At 43.8% G+C, this 22,346-nt stretch overlaps 1 protein-coding gene across 4 annotated transcripts in view; it reads left to right on the top strand.

Moving 5' to 3' along the window:
• PCSK5 (proprotein convertase subtilisin/kexin type 5) overlaps nucleotides 1-22,346 on the top strand; it is a 628,432-nt gene that overhangs the window by 343,318 nt on the left and 262,768 nt on the right. For all 4 annotated transcript variants that reach the window (XM_077474911.1, XM_077474913.1, XM_077474912.1 and 1 more), the window contains exons 11-12: nucleotides 10,566-10,683; nucleotides 18,699-18,887. In XM_077474911.1, coding sequence (XP_077331037.1) covers nucleotides 10,566-10,683; nucleotides 18,699-18,887 — 307 coding nt within the window. The remainder of the gene's footprint in view (nucleotides 1-10,565; nucleotides 10,684-18,698; nucleotides 18,888-22,346) is intronic.

The following is a 22,346-nucleotide window of genomic DNA, read 5'->3' as shown; positions in this document are numbered from 1 at the left end:
GCATGGCTGTCGTCCCAGAAGGAAGCCTTTTCTAAAGATGATGCACAAGAAAGCCTGCAAACAGTTTGCTGAAGACAAGCAGACTAAGGACATGGATTACTGCAGCCATGCCCTGTTGTCTGATGAGACCAAGATAAACTTATTTGGTTCAGATGGTGTCAAGCATGTGTGGTGGCAACCAGATGAGGAGTACAAAGACAAGTGTGTCTTGCCTACAGTCAAGCATGGTGGTGGGAGTGTCATGGTCCGGGGCTGAACGAGTGCTGCCGGCACTGGGGAGCTACAGTTCATTGAGGGAACCATGAATGCCAACATGTAACATCTGTGACATACTGAAGCAGAGCATGATCCCCTTCCTTCGGAGACTGGACTGCAGGGCAGTATCCCCACATAATGACCCCAAACACACCTCCAAAATTACCACTGTCTTCCTAAAGAAGCTGAGGGTAAAAAGGTCATGGACATGTCTCCAGACCTAAACCCTATTGAGCATCTGTGGGACATCTGCAACTGGAAGGTGGAGGAGCACAAGTTCTCTAACATCCACCATCTCTGTGATGTTCTCATGGAGGAGTGAAAGAGGACTCCAATGGCAACCCCTGAAGGTCTAGTGAACCCCATGCCCAAGAGGGTTAAGGCAGTGCTGGAAAATAGTGGTGGCCAAACAAAACATTAACACTTTGGGGGTTATTTACTAAAGGCAAATCCAGTTTGCACTTCAAGTGCACTTGGAAGTGCAGTTGCTGTAAATCCGAGGGGGACATGCAAGGAAAATAAAAAACAGCATTTTAGCTTGCACATGATTGGATGATAAAATCAGCAGAGCTTCCCCTCATTTCAGATCTACCCTTCAGATTTACAGCGATTGCACTTCCAAGTGCACTTGTAGTGCAAAGTGGATTTGCCTTTTTCATAAATAACCCCCTTTGGGCCCAGTTTGGACATTTTCACGTAGGGGTGTACTGACTTTTGTTGCCAGCGGTTTAGACATTAATGGCTGTGTGTTGAGTTATTTTGAGGGAACAGCAAATTTACACTGTTATACAAGCTGCACACTCACTATTTTATATAGTAGCAAAGTGTAATTTCTTCGGTGTTGGCACATGAAAAGAGATAATAAAATATTTAAAAAATTTTGAGGGGTGTACTCACTTTTGTGAGCTGCTGTAAATTATATATATAGGTTATTTAAACTCTGTACATTACTTTTGTCTCATGATAGTTTTCCTATAGGGGGGGCGTGGCTAGCCTTGGATGAAGATGGCTGCTTAGCTTCAGAGCTCCGTCTGGTCTGCAGCCTGAACCTCTAATACCGGGGGACTCTAACTACGTGCTATCGCCTAGATCATGGGCACTTCGTCCCGGAGTCGTTCTACATCCCGCTCCCGCTCTCCGAGAGACCTAAACGCCCGCACATCACCGACTATACCGGAGCTTTTCCGGAGCCAAGGCTCAAACATGGCGGCGAATCCTCCCGCCCGTGGCCATGTCGGCATCACCCTTACCCCTACAGATCCTCCACTGTTACAAGGCAATGCTCGCTCTCCGCAACATCAACATCCGAGCTTGCAAGATCTGAGGGCGGTAGCGACAGACATCAAAGACACGCTCACAGCCGCTATATCAGACCTCCGCAGGGAACTGCAGGAAATCTCGGGCCGAGTGAATGCAGTGGAAGCTCAGGCCTCACTTCACCAACAGGCCATCCGCAAGACTGAACGGCGGGTAGACAACCATACCATGCACCTCCGTGACCTTCAGAGACACGTCGAGGATATTGATAACAGAGGCCGCAGGCACAACCTCCGGGTACGTGGCCTGCCCGAGACAATTGATCAAGAACAGTTGATACCAGCGGTAACATCCATGTTCAACCAAATACTTGAGAGGCCTCAACAGACTGTCATCGCTATGGAGCGCATACACAGAGCCCTCCGGCCCAAGGGCAAGGAAGCAGATCCACCGCGAGATGTCATCTGCCACATCGATGACTTTTCAGTCAAGGAGGAAATTCTTAAGAAGGCCCGAGACATTCCGAGGCTGACGTACGAGGAACACCCTATCCACATATATCAAGATTTATCAGCAATAACCTTGAGGAACAGGAGGGACCTCCGTCCTTTGCTAGAAATCTTGAGAAACAGGGATATACGTTACCGATGGAAGTTCCCGTTCGCCTTGCAAGCCGTTCACAGCGGACGCACTGCTACCTTGAGGGTTCCGGAAGAGCTAGATTCGTTCTGCCGTACGCTTGACATCCCGTATGTCGACCTACCGAACTGGTATGCTGACTTTCAGATCCCGACCCGTAGCGGCGGCTATTCGGGTTACGAACACATGGAGATTCAGACTCCGATCTCGAGAAGACGAAGATCTCCATCTATAGACGGAACAGGAGGGGGATCCCGCATCCGACACATACCCGCGAGCCCGACCGCAGCACCTCTACCGAGGAGAGCACGTAGAGATCGCTAAACCGCTCCATCGGTCATTGACCATCATCTCTCATCACTCCTTCCTGCTTTAGTCTGAACCTCTTGACTCGCTCTGATGCCCGACCGAACATATTCTACCTGTTGATTTGTCGTGCCATCTTAAGCAGCATTGGATTACTCTCGGCAGGTACGTTCTCTTGTTATTCGCCTCTGTCAGCCCTCCTTACTATTCCTACACAAGCCTCTGGAGAACAACGGTCCTTTATATTGAACCCGTTCGTTTTTTATTTTTCCACCCGGATCTTATGACGATTGCGCAAGATCTGCCATCCCGTCGGACAAATCTTCTAAAAACACATCCATCGGCCATCCCGAACGGGCTACTGGTCCCGACAGCGCACTGATGATTTCGAACGGACCTCCTTTATGCTTTAAAGAGAACGTTTCAACGTCAAAGACGAACCTTGCTCTTTCTTGCAGACCACTCAAGGTCAATACCATACCTACTCTCCAGTGCTTCGATTAAAGGTTTCAGACAGCAACATGGATCGTATCCGACAGATTGGGCTACTCACCAAAATTATATTTAAAGATTAGACACTCCAGCCAATAATACCCCACGTGTCAGGAACTGTATGCAGGTATATGATAAAACTACATATGTCCGGTATCACTTTATCGTGCTATGGAATATTGCATTCTGGGGGCCCCTATTTACGGTTCCGGAATATGAGGTCGCTCCGCTTTCTGGGAGAAGGCCGAGACAAAATCCCCATACACTTATGCTGGGCTACCGAGAGAAATTAGAATAGTAGGGTGTATGGCTATTACTCTCTGAGACCTCAAGGTTCATAAACCCTGCCGCAGGATAGACACCTCCAGGGGACATATGTCAACTGACATTGTAGAGCTACTTTTCATATTATCCTACTCAACATTTCTCTATATATGCTGTATTACCCTTTTGTTCAGACGGGGCTGTAACGTAAGGCTAATGGAGGACTCCACTATTTTCCGTACTCACGGGAGTGATGAGTTTTTTTTTTTTATGTCTGTCTCAGTTTGACGTTGGTTATGTGTTCTATTTTAAGTTTTTGATTTTTTGTTCTTAACGCACCGCCTAATGGATGTCAAATGCACATGCAAGGCTGCCCTTGGTCTGTGATTTAAGACGAATGGGAAATTTATATTTGTTTTCTTCTCAGGCTAACAGACGTACTTAATGTTATATATGATAATGCAGGCATATACCAGGAGCATGACGTTTGGGATACTGATGCTTTTCAGACGTCCTCCGCTTAGCAGTATACCCCATGCCATGCTCTGAGTTGCATTCTGGGCTACACCTTTGCTTACACAACACCCCCCACACTTTTCGACTTTTTTTTTTTTCTCTATGAAGGTTTCAGTTCTGGCTGCGGGCCAGACGGCTAGAGGTTAGTTTAGTTTTGAAATTTATCAGATTTGATTCTGGTCCATCGGTTTCCCTTCTTGTTAAGTGGAGACCGTTGGCCCATTATAACATCCATAACCACAATAGAGTGTCGATCTCACTTACTTATATCACTTCACCCATAGTTGAGTCAACCCCACCGCAGTGGTACTTATACAGCTCGCACTACGAGATTTTACCCGACACCACTGAACTTCACTGGCTACTGTACATAGATAGTCCCTTTGACCCTTACACGGCTCCAAGGGACTCTCCGAAGCCAGTTGTACTTTTGTTCATCGTTGAACGAATACCGTTTATCCGACCACCGGATCAGGTGTACTTTGTCTGCCCTATACCTTCCACTATAGACAGAGGTTCTCTCCAAAGTTCCTAAGCTCAGGTACTAGCGTTTATTTATACTCTGATCGGGGATAGATCCGTACCATACTGATATAGTAATTTGTCTTAAACTTAAATTTGACAATGCCTCCCACTCCGAATCCAATAACTCCACTTCAGGCAAAAATTATCTCGCTTAATGCTAAAGGCCTGAATATTCCAGAGAAAAGATCCAAACTCCTCCTCACAATGCATAGAAGTAAAGCAGATATTATTTTTCTGCAAGAAACCCACTTCAAGACGAATTCAGTCCCAAAACTCAAAGACCACCGCTACCCCATCGTCTTTCATGCAACGTCTCCTTCCACGAAATCGAAAGGGGTATCTATACTGTTTCATAAAAATTGCCCATTCCAACTCACCGATCAACTAATAGACACTAATGGTAGATTCATTTTCCTTAAAGGACAATATGCTGGCACGACAATTACCTTAGTCAATATATATGCCCCAAACACCAAACAGGTCCCTTTTTTTAAAGATATAACGAATACATTAGTCTCTTTTCAGGAAGGAATTGTAGTCCTAGGTGGAGACTTTAATGTCCCCCTTGTACCCATCCTTGACACGTCCTCCGGGACGTCCTCCCTCCCGTATAGAGCCTTGAAGACTATTAATACATCTTTGACTACTGTCCTACTTCATGATACATGGCGAACTTTAAACCCAGACGGTAGAGATTATACATATTACTCATCCCCTCACGACAGATACTCACGCATTGACTTTTTATTTCTAACGCAGAAAGACCTTCCGTTATTGCAAAAGGCTTCGATAGACCCGATGGTCCTGTCGGACCATCACCCAATTTCTATGACACTACAATTCCCAATGATCAAATCTTCTGCCCCGATCTGGAGACTTGATTCATCTCTACTCACTGACCCACTCGCTATGCAAGAACTCACTACACAGCTAAAACATTTTTTCACCGAAAACAAGGCGGAAGACACTTCCCCTTTAAACAACTGGGCAGCGCATAAGTGTACCATTAGGGGAATAATGATAGCACTGACAGCCAAGCGTAACCGAGATAGGAAAAAGCTGTATACCGACCTTACTGCCCGAATTAGGAGACTCGAATCGGCCCACAAACAATCCAAAGCTTTAGCCACGCTTAAGGAACTTACGGAAGCTCGGGCAGAACTCCTAGATCTTCTAGATAAACAAACCAAACGCAAGTATATCCTTTATAAAAAATCATTCTACGAATTTGGCAACAAAACCAGCAGGCTGCTGGCAAGAGCACTTCAAACCAGAAGGGCCTCCAATACTGTCCATTCATTGACCGATACAAAAGGCAACCGATTACACAAATCTGAGGATATAGCCAATCAATTCGTTCAATATTACACTAAACTCTATAACCTCTCCCAATCGAACCCGACTACAGATCAATCAGCATTACGACGCACTAAAATTAAGGAATTTTTGAGCAAATATAGTCCCACCCCAATTTCGGACGACATGGCCCAAGGCTTAGACTCTGCCTTAACGGCGGAAGAAATTGCTGTAGCACTAAAGCAGCTCAAATCCGGAAAAAGCCCCGGCCCTGACGGCCTTACAGTGGCCTATTATAAAACGTTTCAGGATATCCTTTCGCCCCACTTTCTTTCGGCTTTCCGCTCACTATCAGAACCTACTCCTCCCCCAGCAGAATTTTTACAAGCGCATATAGCGGTCATCCCGAAGCCAGGCAGAGATCCTCTGGTAGTTACGAACTACAGACCCATCTCCCTATTAAACGTGGATCTTAAGTGGTATGCTAAAGCGTTGGCTAATAGAATACTTCCACTCTTACCTCAACTCATCAGCCTTGATCAGGTCGGATTCATACCGGGTAGGGAAGCAAGGGATAACACCCTTAAAGCGCTTAACGTTGGACATTGGCTATCAGTTTCTAAAACGCCTGGATTTATGCTCTCATTGGATGCGGAGAAGGCGTTCGACAGAGTGGCCTGGGACTATATGTCTGAAGTACTAACAGCTCTACATTTCCCTCCTAAAATGCTGAATGCGATTCTAGCTCTTTATTCTGTCCCAACGGCAAAGGTTAGAGTAAATGGCCATCTGTCGGACGCCTTCTCCATATCGAATGGAACACGCCAGGGGTGTCCCCTATCCCCCTTGATTTTTATATTAACACTAGAACCCCTCCTACGAAGGCTCAGAGCTAACCCCGACATTAGAGGAATAGATATAAAGAACCACACTTACAAGGTTGCTGCATTTGCAGACGATATTCTCCTTTTCCTGTCAGCCCCGTTAACTACTATTCCCAACTTATTGCAAGATTTTTCTGACTTTAGGACCCTATCAAATCTACAGATTAACTTTGACAAATCTAATGCCCTAAACATTTCTTTGCCCAAACCACTATGTTCTCTATGCCGTACCAATTTCCCCTTCCAGTGGAAAGACACAGCAATTACCTACTTAGGCATTCAACTTCCAATCTCCATATCGGACCTATATGCCCAAAACTATGTCCCCCTGATAGTTTTCCTATAAAGATGTTTGCCTCACAAATATCTATTTGCCAACCAGAAATTGACATCACCTGCAGACCCTCACTTAAAAATTTAAGTACCACCACCAACAAATTTGTTGTTTTTTTTTTCTTATTTTCTGGGAGTGGGTACCTTAAAGGAGAAGAAAGGGTTTGGCTTTTTTACCATAATCATACCTACCTAGGTTGATTCCGCATTTGTCCGATGCTGCACTGTCCCCCGACTTCTCTGCACCGAGAACGGAGCCATCGAAAACCACCGATGGCTCTGTTCTCTAGGCTCCCTGATAGTAGAGCTGTCAATCAGCAGCACTCCTGCTCTGCTCCTCCACGCCCACTGGAGTGCTGAGCTGTGGAGGGGAGCGGCCGTCTCAGCAGCTCCCTAGGAGGCTGAGACTGCCATCAGTCCAGGCACCTGGCGGATGTTTACGGTCTTTACAGATATGTTCTGACAGTTCTGGGTTCTCACATACCAACATGCTTTGGTGCAGTGCACACAGACACATGCTAAGGTTCTCAATGTAGAACCAACTCCTATCCTTTTTAATCTATTAATTCGTTATGTGGGTTTGAACAGATATTTAAATTTTCACAGATGACGCACAATTATGTAGAATTATTAAATATCAGCAATCTGGGTGAAAAAAAGTAGAATGAGGCTGTGGAATACTAGTTAACAATTAGCTTACCATTTAAAGTCAAGGGGCTAGCTGCAAAAACAAAATCCTGTGAATGTATTGACAAAGAGATAAAATGTGGGCTGCCTATGTAGTATTGCCACTTTATAAATCAATGATAAGGCCACATTTAGAAAATAGGGTCTTTTTGGGCACCACATTGTAAAAAGGATGTGGGTGTTTGGGAATGAGTTAAAGTGTCTGTTAACCACTTCCGGAAGAATTTACCCCCTTCCTGACCAGAGCACTTTTTGTGATTCGGCACTGTGTTGCTTTAACTGACAATTGCGCGGTTGTGTGGCGTTATACCCAAACAAAATTGACGTCCTTTTTTCCCACAAATAGAGCTTTCTTTTGGTGGTATTTGATCACCTCTGCGTTTTTTTTTTTTTGCGCTATAAACAAAAAAAGAGCGACAATTTTGAAAAAAAAATATTTTTTTACTTTTTGCTATAATAAATATCCCCCAAAAATATATAAAAATACTTTTTTTTTTCCTCAGTTTAGGCCGATATGTATTCTTCTACATATTTTTAGTACAAAAATTGCATTTTTACTAGTAATGTTGGCGATCTGTGATTTTTATTGTGACTGCGACACATCGGACAATTTTTACACATTTTTGGGACCATTGGCATTAATACAGCGATCAATGCTATAAAATTGCATTGATTACTGTAAAAATGTCACTGGCAGATAAGTGGTTAACACTAGGGGGCGCTCAAGGGGTTAACTGTGTTCCCTGGGAGGTGATTCTAACTGAAGGGGGAGGCGACAGACTGGAGAAAGTGACGGGTTGTGGTTCCTAGCTAAAAGGATCTGTCACTCCTGTCAGAACAGGGAAGTGAGTGTTTACACACACTCGTCCCTGTTCCGTCTCTCCTGCACGCGATCGCTTGTGGCCGGCGGTCATCGTGGCTGTCGGCCACTGAGCAGCGGGCGTGCACGCCTGCTATCCCGACCCCGCGAGCTGACGTATAGCTACGATGGCTCGTGCCGGGGAGCCATCCTGCCGCAGTATAAATGGGGGGAAAAAAATTCTGCTATAGTTCCTGCTGATATAGAACACGAAGCTCCCCAGTGCATGTCATAAAAATATGCTATATAATAGCTTACTTCAGAGCGCCGTTCTGTGCTCAGCTGACTGCCCGTCGGTCTCCTCTCCCAATGTGATAGTTGCAGGGGGAGGTGCTGGGAAACCCCCACTGACATCAGCCAAGATGAGGAGAGGAGAGGAGGAGACCGACGGGCTGTCACGTGAGTGCGAAACGGCACTCTGAAGTAAGCTATTATACTGCATATTTTTATGAATGGCATGCACTGGGCAGCTTAGTGTTATATATCAGCGGGAACTATATAAATCAAATAACATTTTAAAAGTAAGCTTTCTTACAAATATTAAATATATGTTCTTTCTTTGGTCACATTTTCATTACTTTATATCTTGTTGAAAAAGACTGTTTTTTACAAACCTCAATAGCTTGAGTTAAGCTTTACATTTATTTGTTTAGATTATTAGATGACAGATCCCAGTGTTTCATCCCTTATGATATATCTTTGTCTAAAGTTTCAGTCTGGCAAGCAGCGCCCCAAAACAACAGCATCTGATGTGCTTCTACTTAGTTAATCTATAGTGCTCTGAAAATCCTTTGTCAGGTCTTTCATATTTATTCCTAAAACAGAGACTGCATGTTATTGTTGTAAAACAGATATGCAATTGTGTTTAAGCTTATAAACTAGAAGTACTAATTAAAATCAAATTAACCCAACACTATTAGCCCTTGTACACACAGTCGGAGATTCCGACAACCAAATCCGTCGGATTTTGTCCGACGGATTTTGTCCGAAACTGTTGTATACACACGGTCGGACAAAGTTGTCGGAAAATCCGACGTGATGACGTTATTTCGTTACGACGGGACTATGTTCACGCTAGTAGCCAATAGCTTTGGTGTAGGAATTTGATCTGAGCATGCGTGGCACTTTGTCCGATCGGAATTCTCTACACATGATCGGAGTATGTCCGATCGGAGCATTTTGTCGGAAAATATTTCCGGCAAGTTGGAAAAGTTGGTCCGTCGGAATATCCAACAAAACGCTCCGATCGGACACATTCCGAGAGAATCTCTGACTGTGTGTACAAGGGCTAAGACCTCTTTCACATGGGCAGTCCCCAACTGCCCACCTGAAATTTAAAATACAGCCATGCTACATACACAAGCCAATAGCTAGCCCTATTGTAAATTGGTGTTCAAGAAAAAAAAAACAGGCATTTAGGCTTAACCACATTTTGAAAAGTGTGGACTATTGTGAATCTAACCTTACAGTTACCCTTTAACTGCAGAATAGTGTACATAGTAAGGTAGTAATGTCAACAACTGTTAAATTTGAAAAAAAGAACTGGTTGAATGTATCTCAACAAATAATATCCACAGTTGTAAAATTAAGGCTCCGTTTACATTTGGGAGTTTTGGTATCTTGGGCAAAACCGCTGTGATTCTGCCCGAAATCTCAAGTCTCACTGCAATCACAAAATGCATGTTTGGGTGGTATTCATTTTCAATGGCACCTATAACACAGTGAGGTTTTACTGCCATTATCACTCATAAATTACGTGGCAGTTGCAGCAAACCGCAACACGCAAAGCTTGTGGCCCAAAAGAAGTTCCTGCTCCTTTTTGGGTGATAAGCTTCTTGCGTTCGCCAGGATTACAGCATGATTATTCATGCAATAATATAATTACATGAAATAAAAAGTTGCACAATGAATGGTACCCAAACATGTGTTTTGAGATTGAAGTGAGATTTGAGATAACGAGCAGAATCGCATCGATTTTCCCAACGATCCCAAATGCCAAATGTGAACAGAGCCTTAAAGCTAAAAGAGCAATTATGTTGTCCCTAGGAATATATTTCTTCCTCGAGTTGTACAGATGTTCTATTCTGTCTTTACAGTATTTTTGACTAAAGATGCTGGAGTTGTACAAGGCTGAACTTGAGGAACATCAATCTTTTTTTTAACCGTATTAACTGTGTGAATATGTGAATAAAATTCAGTTTAATTTACTCAATATTCAATATTAATACTTGAACATTCTTTATTCCTTATAGTGAGCCATCTTTATGGGTTTGGTTTGATGGATGCTGAAGCAATGGTGATAGAAGCAGAAAAATGGACACCAGTTCCCGCGCAGCATATATGTGTAGAAAACACTGACCGGCAGATTAAGTAAGATGTTCTCACTCCTTTTATGTATTCTATTCACAATAGTTCAGTTTGACGTGTACAGAGCCTTGAAAAAGTATTCACACCCCTTGAAATTCTCCACATTTTGTCATGTTACAGCTAAAAACATAAATGTATTTTATTGGGATTTTACGAGATAGACCAACACAAAGTGGCACGTAATTGTGAAGTAGAAGGAAAATAATAAATAGTTTTCAAAATGTTTTACAAATAAAATATGTGAAAAGTGTGGCGTGCATTTGTATTCAGCCCCCTGCGTCCATAATTTGTAGAACCACCTTTTGCTGCAATTAAAGCTGCACGTCTTTTTGGGTATGTCTCTACCAGCTTTGCACATCTAGAAAGTGACATTTTTGCCCATTCCTCTTTGCACAATAGCTCAAGCTCTGTCAGATTGGAATTTTCAACTCTCGCCACAGATTCTTAATTGGATTTAGATCTGGACTTTGACTGGGCCATTCTAACACATGAATATGCTTTGATCTATTCTAAACCATTCCATTGTAGCTCTGGCTGTATGTTTAGGGTCGTTGTCCTGCCGAAAGGTGAACCTCCGCCCCAGTCTCAAGTCTTTTGCAGACGCTTACAGGCTTTCTTCTAAGATTGTCTTGTATCTGGCTCCACCCATCTTCCCATCAACTGTGACCAGCTTCTCTTTTCCTGTTTAAGCAAAGCATCCCCACAACATAATGCTGCCACCACCATGTTTCACAGTGGGAATGGTGTGTTCAGGGTGATGTGCATTGTTAGTTTTTCGCCACACATAGCATTTTGCTTTTAGGCCAAAAAGTTAAATATTGGTCTCACCTGACCAGAGCACCCTCTTCCACATGTTTGCTGTGCCCCTTACATGGCTTCTCACAAACTGCAAACAGCACATTAATGAAAAAAAAAGCTGCCCCAGGTGAGTGAGTCTCTAGTTAATCCCACACACATTAGCCAGGTGCTAGCCCAGGTTACATGCTGTTTAACATAAGGAAATGATCCCGGACGGCTGCACTTCCAAAAATCCTTTTATTAACCAGTTGCCGACCGCCGCACGACGATGTACGTCGACAGCATGGCACGGGCAGGCATATTGGCGTACATGTACGTCCCTTGCCTCCTGCGGGTCGGGGGCCCGATCGGGCCCCCGCCCGGTGCCTGCGGCGGTCGGTTTTCGTCCGGGAGCGATCCGGGACGAGGGGGCGGCCATTCATTCATGGCCACCCCCTCACGATCGCTTCCGACGAATAGGAATCCCCCGTGACATCACTTCCTCTCCTGTAATGTAAACACAGGAGAGGAAGTGATGTATTCTCTCCTCCGTGTCGGTATTTTTCGTTCCGACACGGAGGAGAGCGGATCGGTGAGTTGCACCAACACTCTACACACACAGTAGAACATGCCAGGCACACTCACACCCCCCCGATCACCCCCCCAATTACCCCTGCCCCCCAGTCACAGTGACACCAATGTCATTTTTTTTTTTTTTTTTTGCATTGGTGTCATTTGTGACTGTAATAACTGTTAGGGCAGTTAGGGTTAGCCCCCTTTAGTTCTAATGTACCCCCCTAACCCCCCCAATAAAGGTTTAACCCCGTGATCACCCCCCGTCGCCAGTGTCACTAAGGCTGGGTTCACATTGCAGCGGTTTATGAGAACGAATGTGATTCGCACCGCACTGCAGTGCAAATCACATCCGATCTCTGTGCGATTCGAGTTCAGCCATTCGCCGCACCCGCCACACCCGCCGCACCCGCCGCAAATTCGCACGGGACCCTTTTTTTGGCCCGCAGCAGAATCGGATCGCATGGGTGTTCACACCATGCGATCCGAGTTTGCAGATCGCACTGCGATATGCGAACTGATCTGGGGGTGTCAGTAACATTTCACTGACACTCCCAGCAGTCCGCATAGGGCAGTGTGAACTGCCGCCGGGAGGCATGCGATGCGGGAACCCGCCGCGGATTCGCGGCGTTTCCGCATCGCTCCAGTGTGAACCCAGCCTAATAAGCGATCATTTTTCTGATCGCCGTATTAGTGTCACAGGTGACGCTAGTTAGGCAGGTAGGTATTTAGGTTCGCCGCAGCTTTTTATAGCGCCAGGGACCCCCATATACTACCGCATAAAGCCCCCTGATTGCCCCCTAGTTAACCCTTTCACCAGTGATCACCATATAACTGTTACAGGTGACGCTGGTTGGTTAGTTATTTTTTTATAGTTTCAGGGCACCCGCCATTTATTACCTAATAAAGGTTTAACCCCCTGATCACCCGGCGGGTGTCATTTGTGACTAATAACTGTTAGGGCAGTTAGGGTTAGCCCCCTTTAGTTCTAAGGTACCCCCCTAACCCCCCCAATAAAGGTTTAACCCCGTGATCACCCCCCGTCGCCAGTGTCACTAAGGCTGGGTTCACATTGCAGCGGTTTATGAGAACGGATGTGATTCGCACCGCACTGCAGTGCAAATCACATCCGATCTCTGTGCGATTCGAGTTCAGCTATACAGATAGTATGGCTGAATTCGTGTCGCACCCGCCGCAAACTCGCACGGGACCCTTTTTTTGGTCCACAGCAGAATCGGATCGCATGGGTGTTCACACCATGCGATCCAAGTTTGCAGATCGCACTGCGATATGCGAACTGATCTGGGGGTGTCATTAACATTTCACTGACACTCCCAGCAGTTTGCATAGGGCAGTGTGAACTGCCGCCGGGAGGCATGCGATGCGGGAACCCGCCGCGCATTCGTGGCGTTCCCGCATCGCTCCAGTGTGAACCCAGCCTAATAAGCGATCGTTTTTCTGATCGCTGTATTAGTGTCACAGGTGACGCTAGTTAGGCAGGTAGGTATTTAGGTTCGCCGCAGCTTTTTATAGCGCCAGGGACCCCCATATACTACCGCATAAAGCCCCCTGATTGCCCCCTAGTTAACCCTTTCACCAGTGATCACCATATAACTGTTACAGGTGACGCTGGTTGGTTAGTTATTTTTTTATAGTTTCAGGGCACCCGCCATTTATTACCTAGTCTCACTAGTGTACCCCTAAATTTAGGGGTGTCTACTTTACAAAATGGGGTCATTTGGGGGGGGTTTGTGCCATCTTGGCATTTTATGGCCTTCAAAACTGTAACGCCCTTAGAAAGCCTGAAGGCGGTGCTTGGTTTTCGGGGCCCCGTACGCGGCTAGGCTCCCAAAAAGTCCCACACATGTGGTATCCCCGTACTCAGGAGAAGCAGCAGAATTTATTTTGGGGTGTCATTTCACATATGCCCATGGCATGCGTGAGCAATATATCATTTAGTGACAACTTTGTGAAAAAAAAAAAAAAAAAAAAAAGTTTGTAATTTTCCCGCAACTTGTGGCAAAATATAAAATATTCCATGGACTCAACATGCCTCTCAGCAAATAGCTTGGGGTGTCTACTTTCTAAAATGGGGTCATTTGTGGGGGTTTTGTGCCATCTTGGCATTTTATGGCCTTCAAAACTGTAATAGGTAGTGAGAAGTGAACTCAAAAATTTACGCCCTTAGAAAGCCTGAAGGCGGTGCTTGGTTTTCGGGGCCCCGTACGCGGCTAGGCTCCCAAAAAGTCCCACATATGTGGTATCCCCGTACTCAGGAGAAGCAGCAGAATTTATTTTGGGGTGTCATTTCACATATGCCCATGGCATGCATGAGCAATATATCATTTAGTGACAACTTTGTGAAAAAAAAAAAAAAAAAAAAAAAGTTTGTAATTTTCCCGCAACTTGTGGCAAAATATAAAATATTCCATGAACTCAACATGCCTCTCAGCAAATAGCTTGGGGTGTCTACTTTCTAAAATGGGGTCATTTGTGGGGGTTTTGTGCCATCTTGGCATTTTATGGCCTTCAAAACTGTAATAGGTAGTGAGAAGTGAACTCAAAAATTTACGCCCTTAGAAAGCCTGAAGGCGGTGCTTGGTTTTCGGGGCCCCGTACGCGGCTAGGCTCCCAAAAAGTCCCACATATGTGGTATCCCCGTACTCAGGAGAAGCAGCAGAATTTATTTTGGGGTGTCATTTCACATATGCCCATGGCATGCATGAGCAATATATCATTTAGTGACAACTTTGTGAAAAAAAAAAAAAAAAAAAAAAGTTTGTAATTTTCCCGCAACTTGTGGCAAAATATAAAATATTCCATGAACTCAACATGCCTCTCAGCAAATAGCTTGGGGTGTCTACTTTCTAAAATGGGGTCATTTGTGGGGGTTTTGTGCCATCTTGGCATTTTATGGCCTTCAAAACTGTAATAGGTAGTGAGAAGTGAACTCAAACATTTACGCCCTTAGAAAGCCTGAAGGCGGTGCTTGGTTTTCGGGGCCCCGTACGCGGCTAGGCTCCCAAAAAGTCCCACATATGTGGTATCCCCGTACTCAGGAGAAGCAGCATTTTTTTAGTTTGGGGTGTCATTTCACATATGCCCATAGCATGTGTGAGCAATATATCATTTAGTGACAACTTTCGCTTGAGGCAAAAAAATAAAATATTCAATGGGCTCAACATGCCTCTTATCAATTTCCTTAGGGGGTCTACTTTCCAAAATGGGGTCATTTGGGGGGGTTTTGTACTGCCCTGCCATTTTAGCACCTCAAGAAATGAGATAGGCAGTCGTAAACTAAAAGCTGCGTAAATTCCAGAAAACGTACCTTAGTTTGTAGATGTGACAACTTTTGCGCAAACCAATAAATATACAATTATTGACTTTTTTTTTACCAAAGACATGTGGCTGAATACATTTTGGCCTAAATGTATGACTAAAATTGAGTTTATTGGATTTTTCTAATAACAAAAAGTAGAAAATATCATTTTTTTTCAAAATTTGCGGTCTTTTTACGTTTATATCGCAAAAAATAAAAATCGCAGAGGCAATCAAATACCATCAAAAGAAAGCTCTATTTGTGGGAAGAAAAGGACGCAAATTTTGTTTGGGTACAACATTGCATGACCGCGCAATTACCAGTTAAAGCAGCGCAGTGCCAAAGTGTAAAAAGACCTCTGGTCATTTACCAGCAAAATGGTCCGGTCTGAAAGTGGTTAAAGCTTCATATGACAAGCAGTTGACAGATGGAGCAGGGAATAAAAAAAGTAGTAGCATTTCATGGAAATGTTAGCACTTAGTCATTAGTTTCTATCTGTCAACCAACTGTCATATGAAGCTTCAATAAAAGGATTTGTGAAAGTGCATCCATCAGGAATCATTTCCTTATGCAAATGGGACTTCTTATGGCTTTCTTCTTACCACTCTTCCAAGGCCAGAATTGTGGAGTGCACCACTAATAGTTGTCCTGTGGACAGATTCTCCCACCTGAGCTTTGAATCTCTGCAGCTCCTCCAGAGTTACCATGGGCCTCTTGGCTGCTTCTCTGATTAATGCTCTCCTTGCCTGGCCTATCAGTTTAGGTGGACAGCCATGTCTTGGTTTGCAGTTGTGCCATACACTTTCCATTTTCAGATGATGGATTGAACAGTGCTCCATGAGATATTTAAAGCTTGGGATATTTCTTTATGACCTAACCCTGCTTTAAACTTCTCCACAACTTTATCCCCGACCTGTCTGGTGTGTTCCTTAGCCTTCATGATGCTGTTTGTTCACTAAGGTTCTCTAACAAACCCCGAAGGGTTTCACAGAACAGCTGCATTTATACTGGGATTAAATTACGCACATGTGGACTCTAATTACTACTTTAGGTGATTTCTGAAGGCAATTGGTTCCACTAGATTTTAGTTAGGTGTATAAGAGTAAAGGGGCTGAATACAAATGCATGCCACACTTTTCAGTTAATTATTTGTGAAAATAAGAAATTGAAAACGGTTTATAATTTTCCTTCTAGTTCACAATTATGTACCACTTTGTGTTGGTCTATCATATAAAATCACAATAAAATACGTTTACAGTTTTGGTTGTAAAATGACAAAATGTGGAAAATTTCAAGGGGTGTGAATACTTTTTCAAGGCTCTGTACATCTACCCCCATTAGCTTTTTATTTTCATTGGATAATACATGCATATGTTTAGTATTTATATTAGATGTATTCTTGTTTCCATTATTAAAAATTGTATGTCTAAAATACGCCACACTAAATGTAGATAAATTAATCCTATCCAGTGATAAAACCATATACACCACAGTGCTAAGCACACAAGTTTTGAAAGTACAAATTATTGGGTAATGTACACCCAAGTATTTTTTCCTTCGTTTTTATTGTCTCGCTTTTTTCCGCCTTATAGGTAATGTTATTATAGCATTTACCTATTTAAATGTTGTTTTGTTTTTTTTCTACCACGTCACTATCAGAAGTAATTCTCTGGCTAGTGCTTATTATGCCACGTACACATCACCGGACTTTCCGGCAGACTAGGTCCGACGGTCTTCCCGACTGACTTTCGGCGGAGTTCCGATGGACTTTCCGAACGAACGGACTTGGCCACACAGGAACAGACTAAGTCCCTTCGAAAGTCCGTTAGTTTTGAACATAATGACGTAAGATGGGACTAAAAAAGGAACGTTCAATAGCCAGTAGCCAATAACTTCCCTTGCGTCGTATTTGGTCCGTCAGACCAGCATACAGACGAACGGTTTTACCAATGAGAATTGAGTCCATCAGACAGATTTGAAACATGTTCTATTTCTAGGTCCGTCAGATTTTTAAAACGAAAAATGATCGGATTAGCCCACACACGATCGGATTGTTCAACGGACTGATTCTGTCGGACCTAGTCCGCCGGAAAGTCCGGTCGTGTGTATGCGGCATAAGACTCCTAACTGCACACTTCCAGCCACCACCTTTTTCCAGCAACACAAGCTGATTGTGATCTCACCTGTTGCCTGAGACCCATCCATAGGACTTTTGTTCCCAGTGCTTCCCTCTCCAGGTCTGTACATACACTGGCACTTACCTGCCTCTCCCACCAAATCTCTATGCTTTTCTTTCCTTGGGGCATGTAGATTGCTACTCCCATACTCTGCAATCTATCATGTGAGGTAGTTCTCACTTAGTGTGATGATAGGAAACCCTATTCCAGAACGTGTTTCTGTTCCTCATCCTGCAGCTTCTTTTATTTTGGTGTCCACTGGAATTGTAATGTTCCAGTGTGATAGGGCAGTACACATACCATGGTCATGCTGATTTGTTTTGCAGCAGTTTTGCAGCATGACCTATCAAACTCACCCACTACGATCAATGGGATGCATCACAACCACGCTCCAAACACTTGGCTTGCAATTGGGGTGCAGTCCTACAATGAAAAATTATAATTCGGTCATTAAAAAAAAAAAAAAAACAGGCATCAAGAGGTGGCATTAGCACCTTCTTTAACACCTGCTAGTTGCTCTTAGCCCTTGTACACATGGTCGGACATTCCGACAACAAAATCCGTCGGATTTTGTCCAAAATTGGTGTTGCATACACATGGTCGGACAAAGTTGTCGGAAAATCCGATCGTACGTAACGTGATTACGTTATTTAGTTACGACGGGACTACGTTCAGGCTAGTAGCCAATAGCTTTGGTCTAGGAATTTGATCTGAGCATGCATGACACTTTGTCCGATCGGAATTCTCTACACACAATTGGGCAAAGTCCGATTGGATCATGTTGTCGGAAAGTTTTATAGCCCAGCTCTAAAACTTTGTCGGTCGGATATTCCGACGTAGCCCACACACAGTCGGATTATCCGACAACACAGTCCGATCGAACATTTTCCGTCGGAATGTCCGACCGTGTGTACAAGGGCTTATACCACTCTCTGAAAACCAATCCACAGTGGATCGCTTTTTAGAAGGCGACAAGCTAAGCACCTGTCTGAAAAAGCCCTGTAGGTCATTTTTTATTTTGTCTTTAGTACCATTTTAAATCACAGCAGTTGCATAACCTTAGTTACTGCATACTCAGCCATGACAAACATTTAATATTTCAGAAGAATTGACTTAAGGTCATTACATACAAGTGGTTTACTTCTGTTTTTTCCATGCTTAATATTCCATAGGACAATCCGACCAGACCATGTTGTTCGCTCAGTATATAAAGCAACAGGCTGTGCTGATAACTCAAACCATCATGTTATTTATTTGGAGCATGTGGTTGTACGGATTACAATAACACACCCACGTAGAGGAGATCTGGCCATCTATCTGACGTCTCCTTCTGGCACAAGGTCACAAATGCTAGCTAACAGGTAAGGGGCTCAATTCACAAAGCTTTTTTTTTCTTTTCTTCTTTTTCTCAGTTGTTATTTCCTCACTTCACAAATACACAAAAGATTCAGTACAAATGGATTGAAATTTTCTGCTGAACCAGCCAACTTTGGTCCATGTCTAGCCATACCTGCTTGACAGAAGAAGTCAACCGTTGCTGCAGCCAACCAGGGAGTCTTGATGGGGGAATTCCTCCATCCACCTCCCATATGTGGATGGGGGAATCTGTTTTTTTTGTTTTGTTTTGTTTTTTCATTTTCATTTAGCCCTTTGGGCTCCAAGCACAGAGACTTTTGTTTATATATTTTCCTCAATAGCCCCAAGCATACCAAATGCTTTCAAATCCCAGTTATTACCATATAAAATAGCCAACAAGTATCAGTGGCATTGTCACTTGCTTCATATAACTTTTGCGTAGTGTGAAGGTGTTGGAGGGACCCAACAGGCCCCACTCTCTACAGGCTGCCTACATAAAATTACAGGAGGGGTGGATACAAGACCAGTCACCCTGCACAAGGAGAGAGGGCAACCGTGGCTAGTCTTTATTACAGGAAGTGCCTGCACTGATGCAAACTTTCATACTGGATTACTGCACAGATCTGAAAGAAATACACAAAACACACTAAATATTTAGACAGTGTTTGCTAATGCTGGAGTTCATCAGGTCTTCTGGAAGGAAGAAGAGCAGGAGGGGTTTTCTCAGCTAAGCACACCCTCATGCATGCTTGAGCTAAGGGAAGCAAATGCTACATGAATCATTTGCCCTTACTCAAGATGGCCACAGCCAGAAGTGCTAGGGGGATGTTTTTCAAAGTGATTTCTCAACAAAATAAAGCCTGGAGACATATAAAATAAAAATATGAATATAAAAAAAATGAATAAACAGTGTTTTTGGTTTGTGGTGCTCAGATGCAGTGAATATCCACTTTAATAATACAGTGGGGGTTATTTACAAAAGGCAAATCCACTTTGCACTGCAAGTGCACTTGGAAGTGCAGTCGCTTTAAATCTAAGGGGTAGATCTGAAATGAGGGGAAGCTCTGCTGATTTTATCATCCAATCATGTGCAAGATAAAATGCTGTTTTTTATTTTCCTTGCATGACCCCCTCAGATCTACAGCGACTTTACTTCCAAGTGCACTTGCAGTGCAAAGTGGAGTTTCCTTTAGTAAATAACCCCCAATGTGTATTATATGGTATATTGCTAAAAGCATACATAGTGCAGCCAAAGCTTATGATATTAGCTGAACAAACTAGCCAATTTTCTTTCTTTGTTTCATCTGTACTTGAGTCAAAAATTCTATGGCAGGAACAGCAACAATGATATCTATTTCCAGTTACCTTTTCTATGACAATTCCTTCTGGCTGTCTTTGCATGTCCAATACTATGCTGAATAAAATGCTGCAGTCTAGATTTATTGGATTCATGAAACTCCTTCAGTCAGAAAATACAATCCTTTACTTTTATGTGTTTATTTTTAAAGCAAAATAGAACTTTAAATGGAGTGCATGTTTCAAAAAAATTGTGTTTTCCTCTATAAAAAAACAAACAAAACAATTTAAATTGAATACTAATCTGTCAATAACAGTATAGGTAATTAATTTTTTTTCTGAGTTTCTTCTCAAACCCTTTACTGAAATCTGATGAGTAAACCCAACAGGTAAATAACCAGTGAACTACACTTTTATCATTCTGCCAGCCATTTTATTGAATAGTGCTTCTGCAAGCCTTAGGCTGGATTCACACCTATGCATTTTTAGTGATTTTTTCATTTTGCAGATTTGCACTACAGAAAGTGTTCCATAGGAAACCATGTTAAATGGACTGCAGTGCAAATCTGCAAAATGCAAAAAGCACTAAAAATGCATAGGTGTGAATTCAGCCTAAGGGCTTGATTAGACTAGCGGCAAGGACTGTTGCGCCTCTGAAAAGTGATTCACGCTCAGAATGCTTTTAAGAGACATTTGACATGTGGTGAGGTGACTCCTGGTTTAACCCCCTAAATGCTGAACTACCACAATGCAATGATGTGCGTTGCATGCAGTTACTGGGCAGTTGCAAGGCCCCATTCACTTGAATGTGTTGAGTTCAGTTTGCAATGGTCCTGCTAAATACAACAGACAGTATAATTCTTGCCGTGGTCGCGAAGCAAAGCACCATGGGGGCAGAATGTGTACACGCTTTGCAGCTGATGAGGGAGTGGTTGAAGAGTGGTAAAAATGCGGCTCAACTACTGCCCCGCAAATGTAAATGAGCCCTAAAAGCGCAGGAGGCAGCAAAGTAAGAAGCACAGAAACTATAGAATTTAACAGATGGGGGTAGGGAAGACCTGGATTTGGAGCTGCCACAATGACGACTGATTAGTAGTATAAGGCCAAGTTTAGATGTGTAATGCCCCGTACACACGAGAGGACTTATGTCCGACAGACTTCCAAAGGAGTTCTGCCGGAGTTCCGACGGAGTTCTGACAGACTTTTCGGCCGAACGGACTTGGCCACACACGATCACACTAAACTCCGACGGATTCGAACGTGATGACGTACGACTGGATTCGACGTAGGAAGTTCAAAGCCAGTAGCCAATAGCTGCCCTAGCGTCGGTTTTAGACCGTCGGAGTAGCACACACACGAGCGAATTTTTCGAAGGGGACCGGGTCCGGCGGAGTTCCGTCGGGAAAATTTGAAGCATGCTTCATTTCTAAAGTCCGTCAGACTTTAGCAAAGCTAAAGTCCGTTGCAGCCCACACACGATCGGATAGTCTGACGGACTCAGTCCGTCGGAGTTTGGATGTCGAAAAGTCCGCTCGTGTGTACGGGGCATAACAGATGTTGCCGTCTCTCTGAAAAGCAAAGGTGTTGAGTAGGAGGGATATGTCACTTCTTCACTGTCTGTTTTAACCCCTTCATAAACAGGGTCAAAGCAAGCCTTAAAGTGGTTCTAAAGGCAGAAGGTTTTTTTTTTTACCATAATGCATTCTATGATCTGTGTGTAGCTCTCCACTCAGCCCCCCCTAAATATTTACCTGAGCCCAATCTCGATCCAGCAATATGCATGAGAGTAGCCATTCTCCCAGGTCTCTCTCTCTCCTCATTGACTCACACAGCAGTGGGAACCATTGGCTCCTGCTGCTGTCAATCACAGCCAGTGAGTCAATGAGTAGAGAATGAGGCACTGAGCTGAGCCGCGCTCTTTGTTTGAATGGACAATGTCCATTCACAGGAGCGTGGCTCAGGAGCAAGCCTGCTTGAGTGCCCCTCATAGCAAGAGGCTTGCTATGGGGGGCACTCGACAGAGGGGAGGAGCCAAGCATGCTAGTGACCCAAAAAGAGGAGGGCTGGGGCTGCTCTGTGCAAAAACGCTGCACAAAGCAGATAAGTATAACATGTTTGTTATTTTATTTTTTTAACGCAATCTTTAGAATCACTTTAACCACCTCGCG

This window comes from Lithobates pipiens, unplaced genomic scaffold, assembly GCF_037356315.1.
Source record: "Lithobates pipiens isolate NorthernLeopardFrog02 unplaced genomic scaffold, aLitPip1_a1.2 Scaffold_13, whole genome shotgun sequence".
Taxonomy (NCBI): domain Eukaryota; kingdom Metazoa; phylum Chordata; class Amphibia; order Anura; family Ranidae; genus Lithobates; species Lithobates pipiens.
This window is presented reverse-complemented; position numbering and strand designations above follow the sequence as displayed.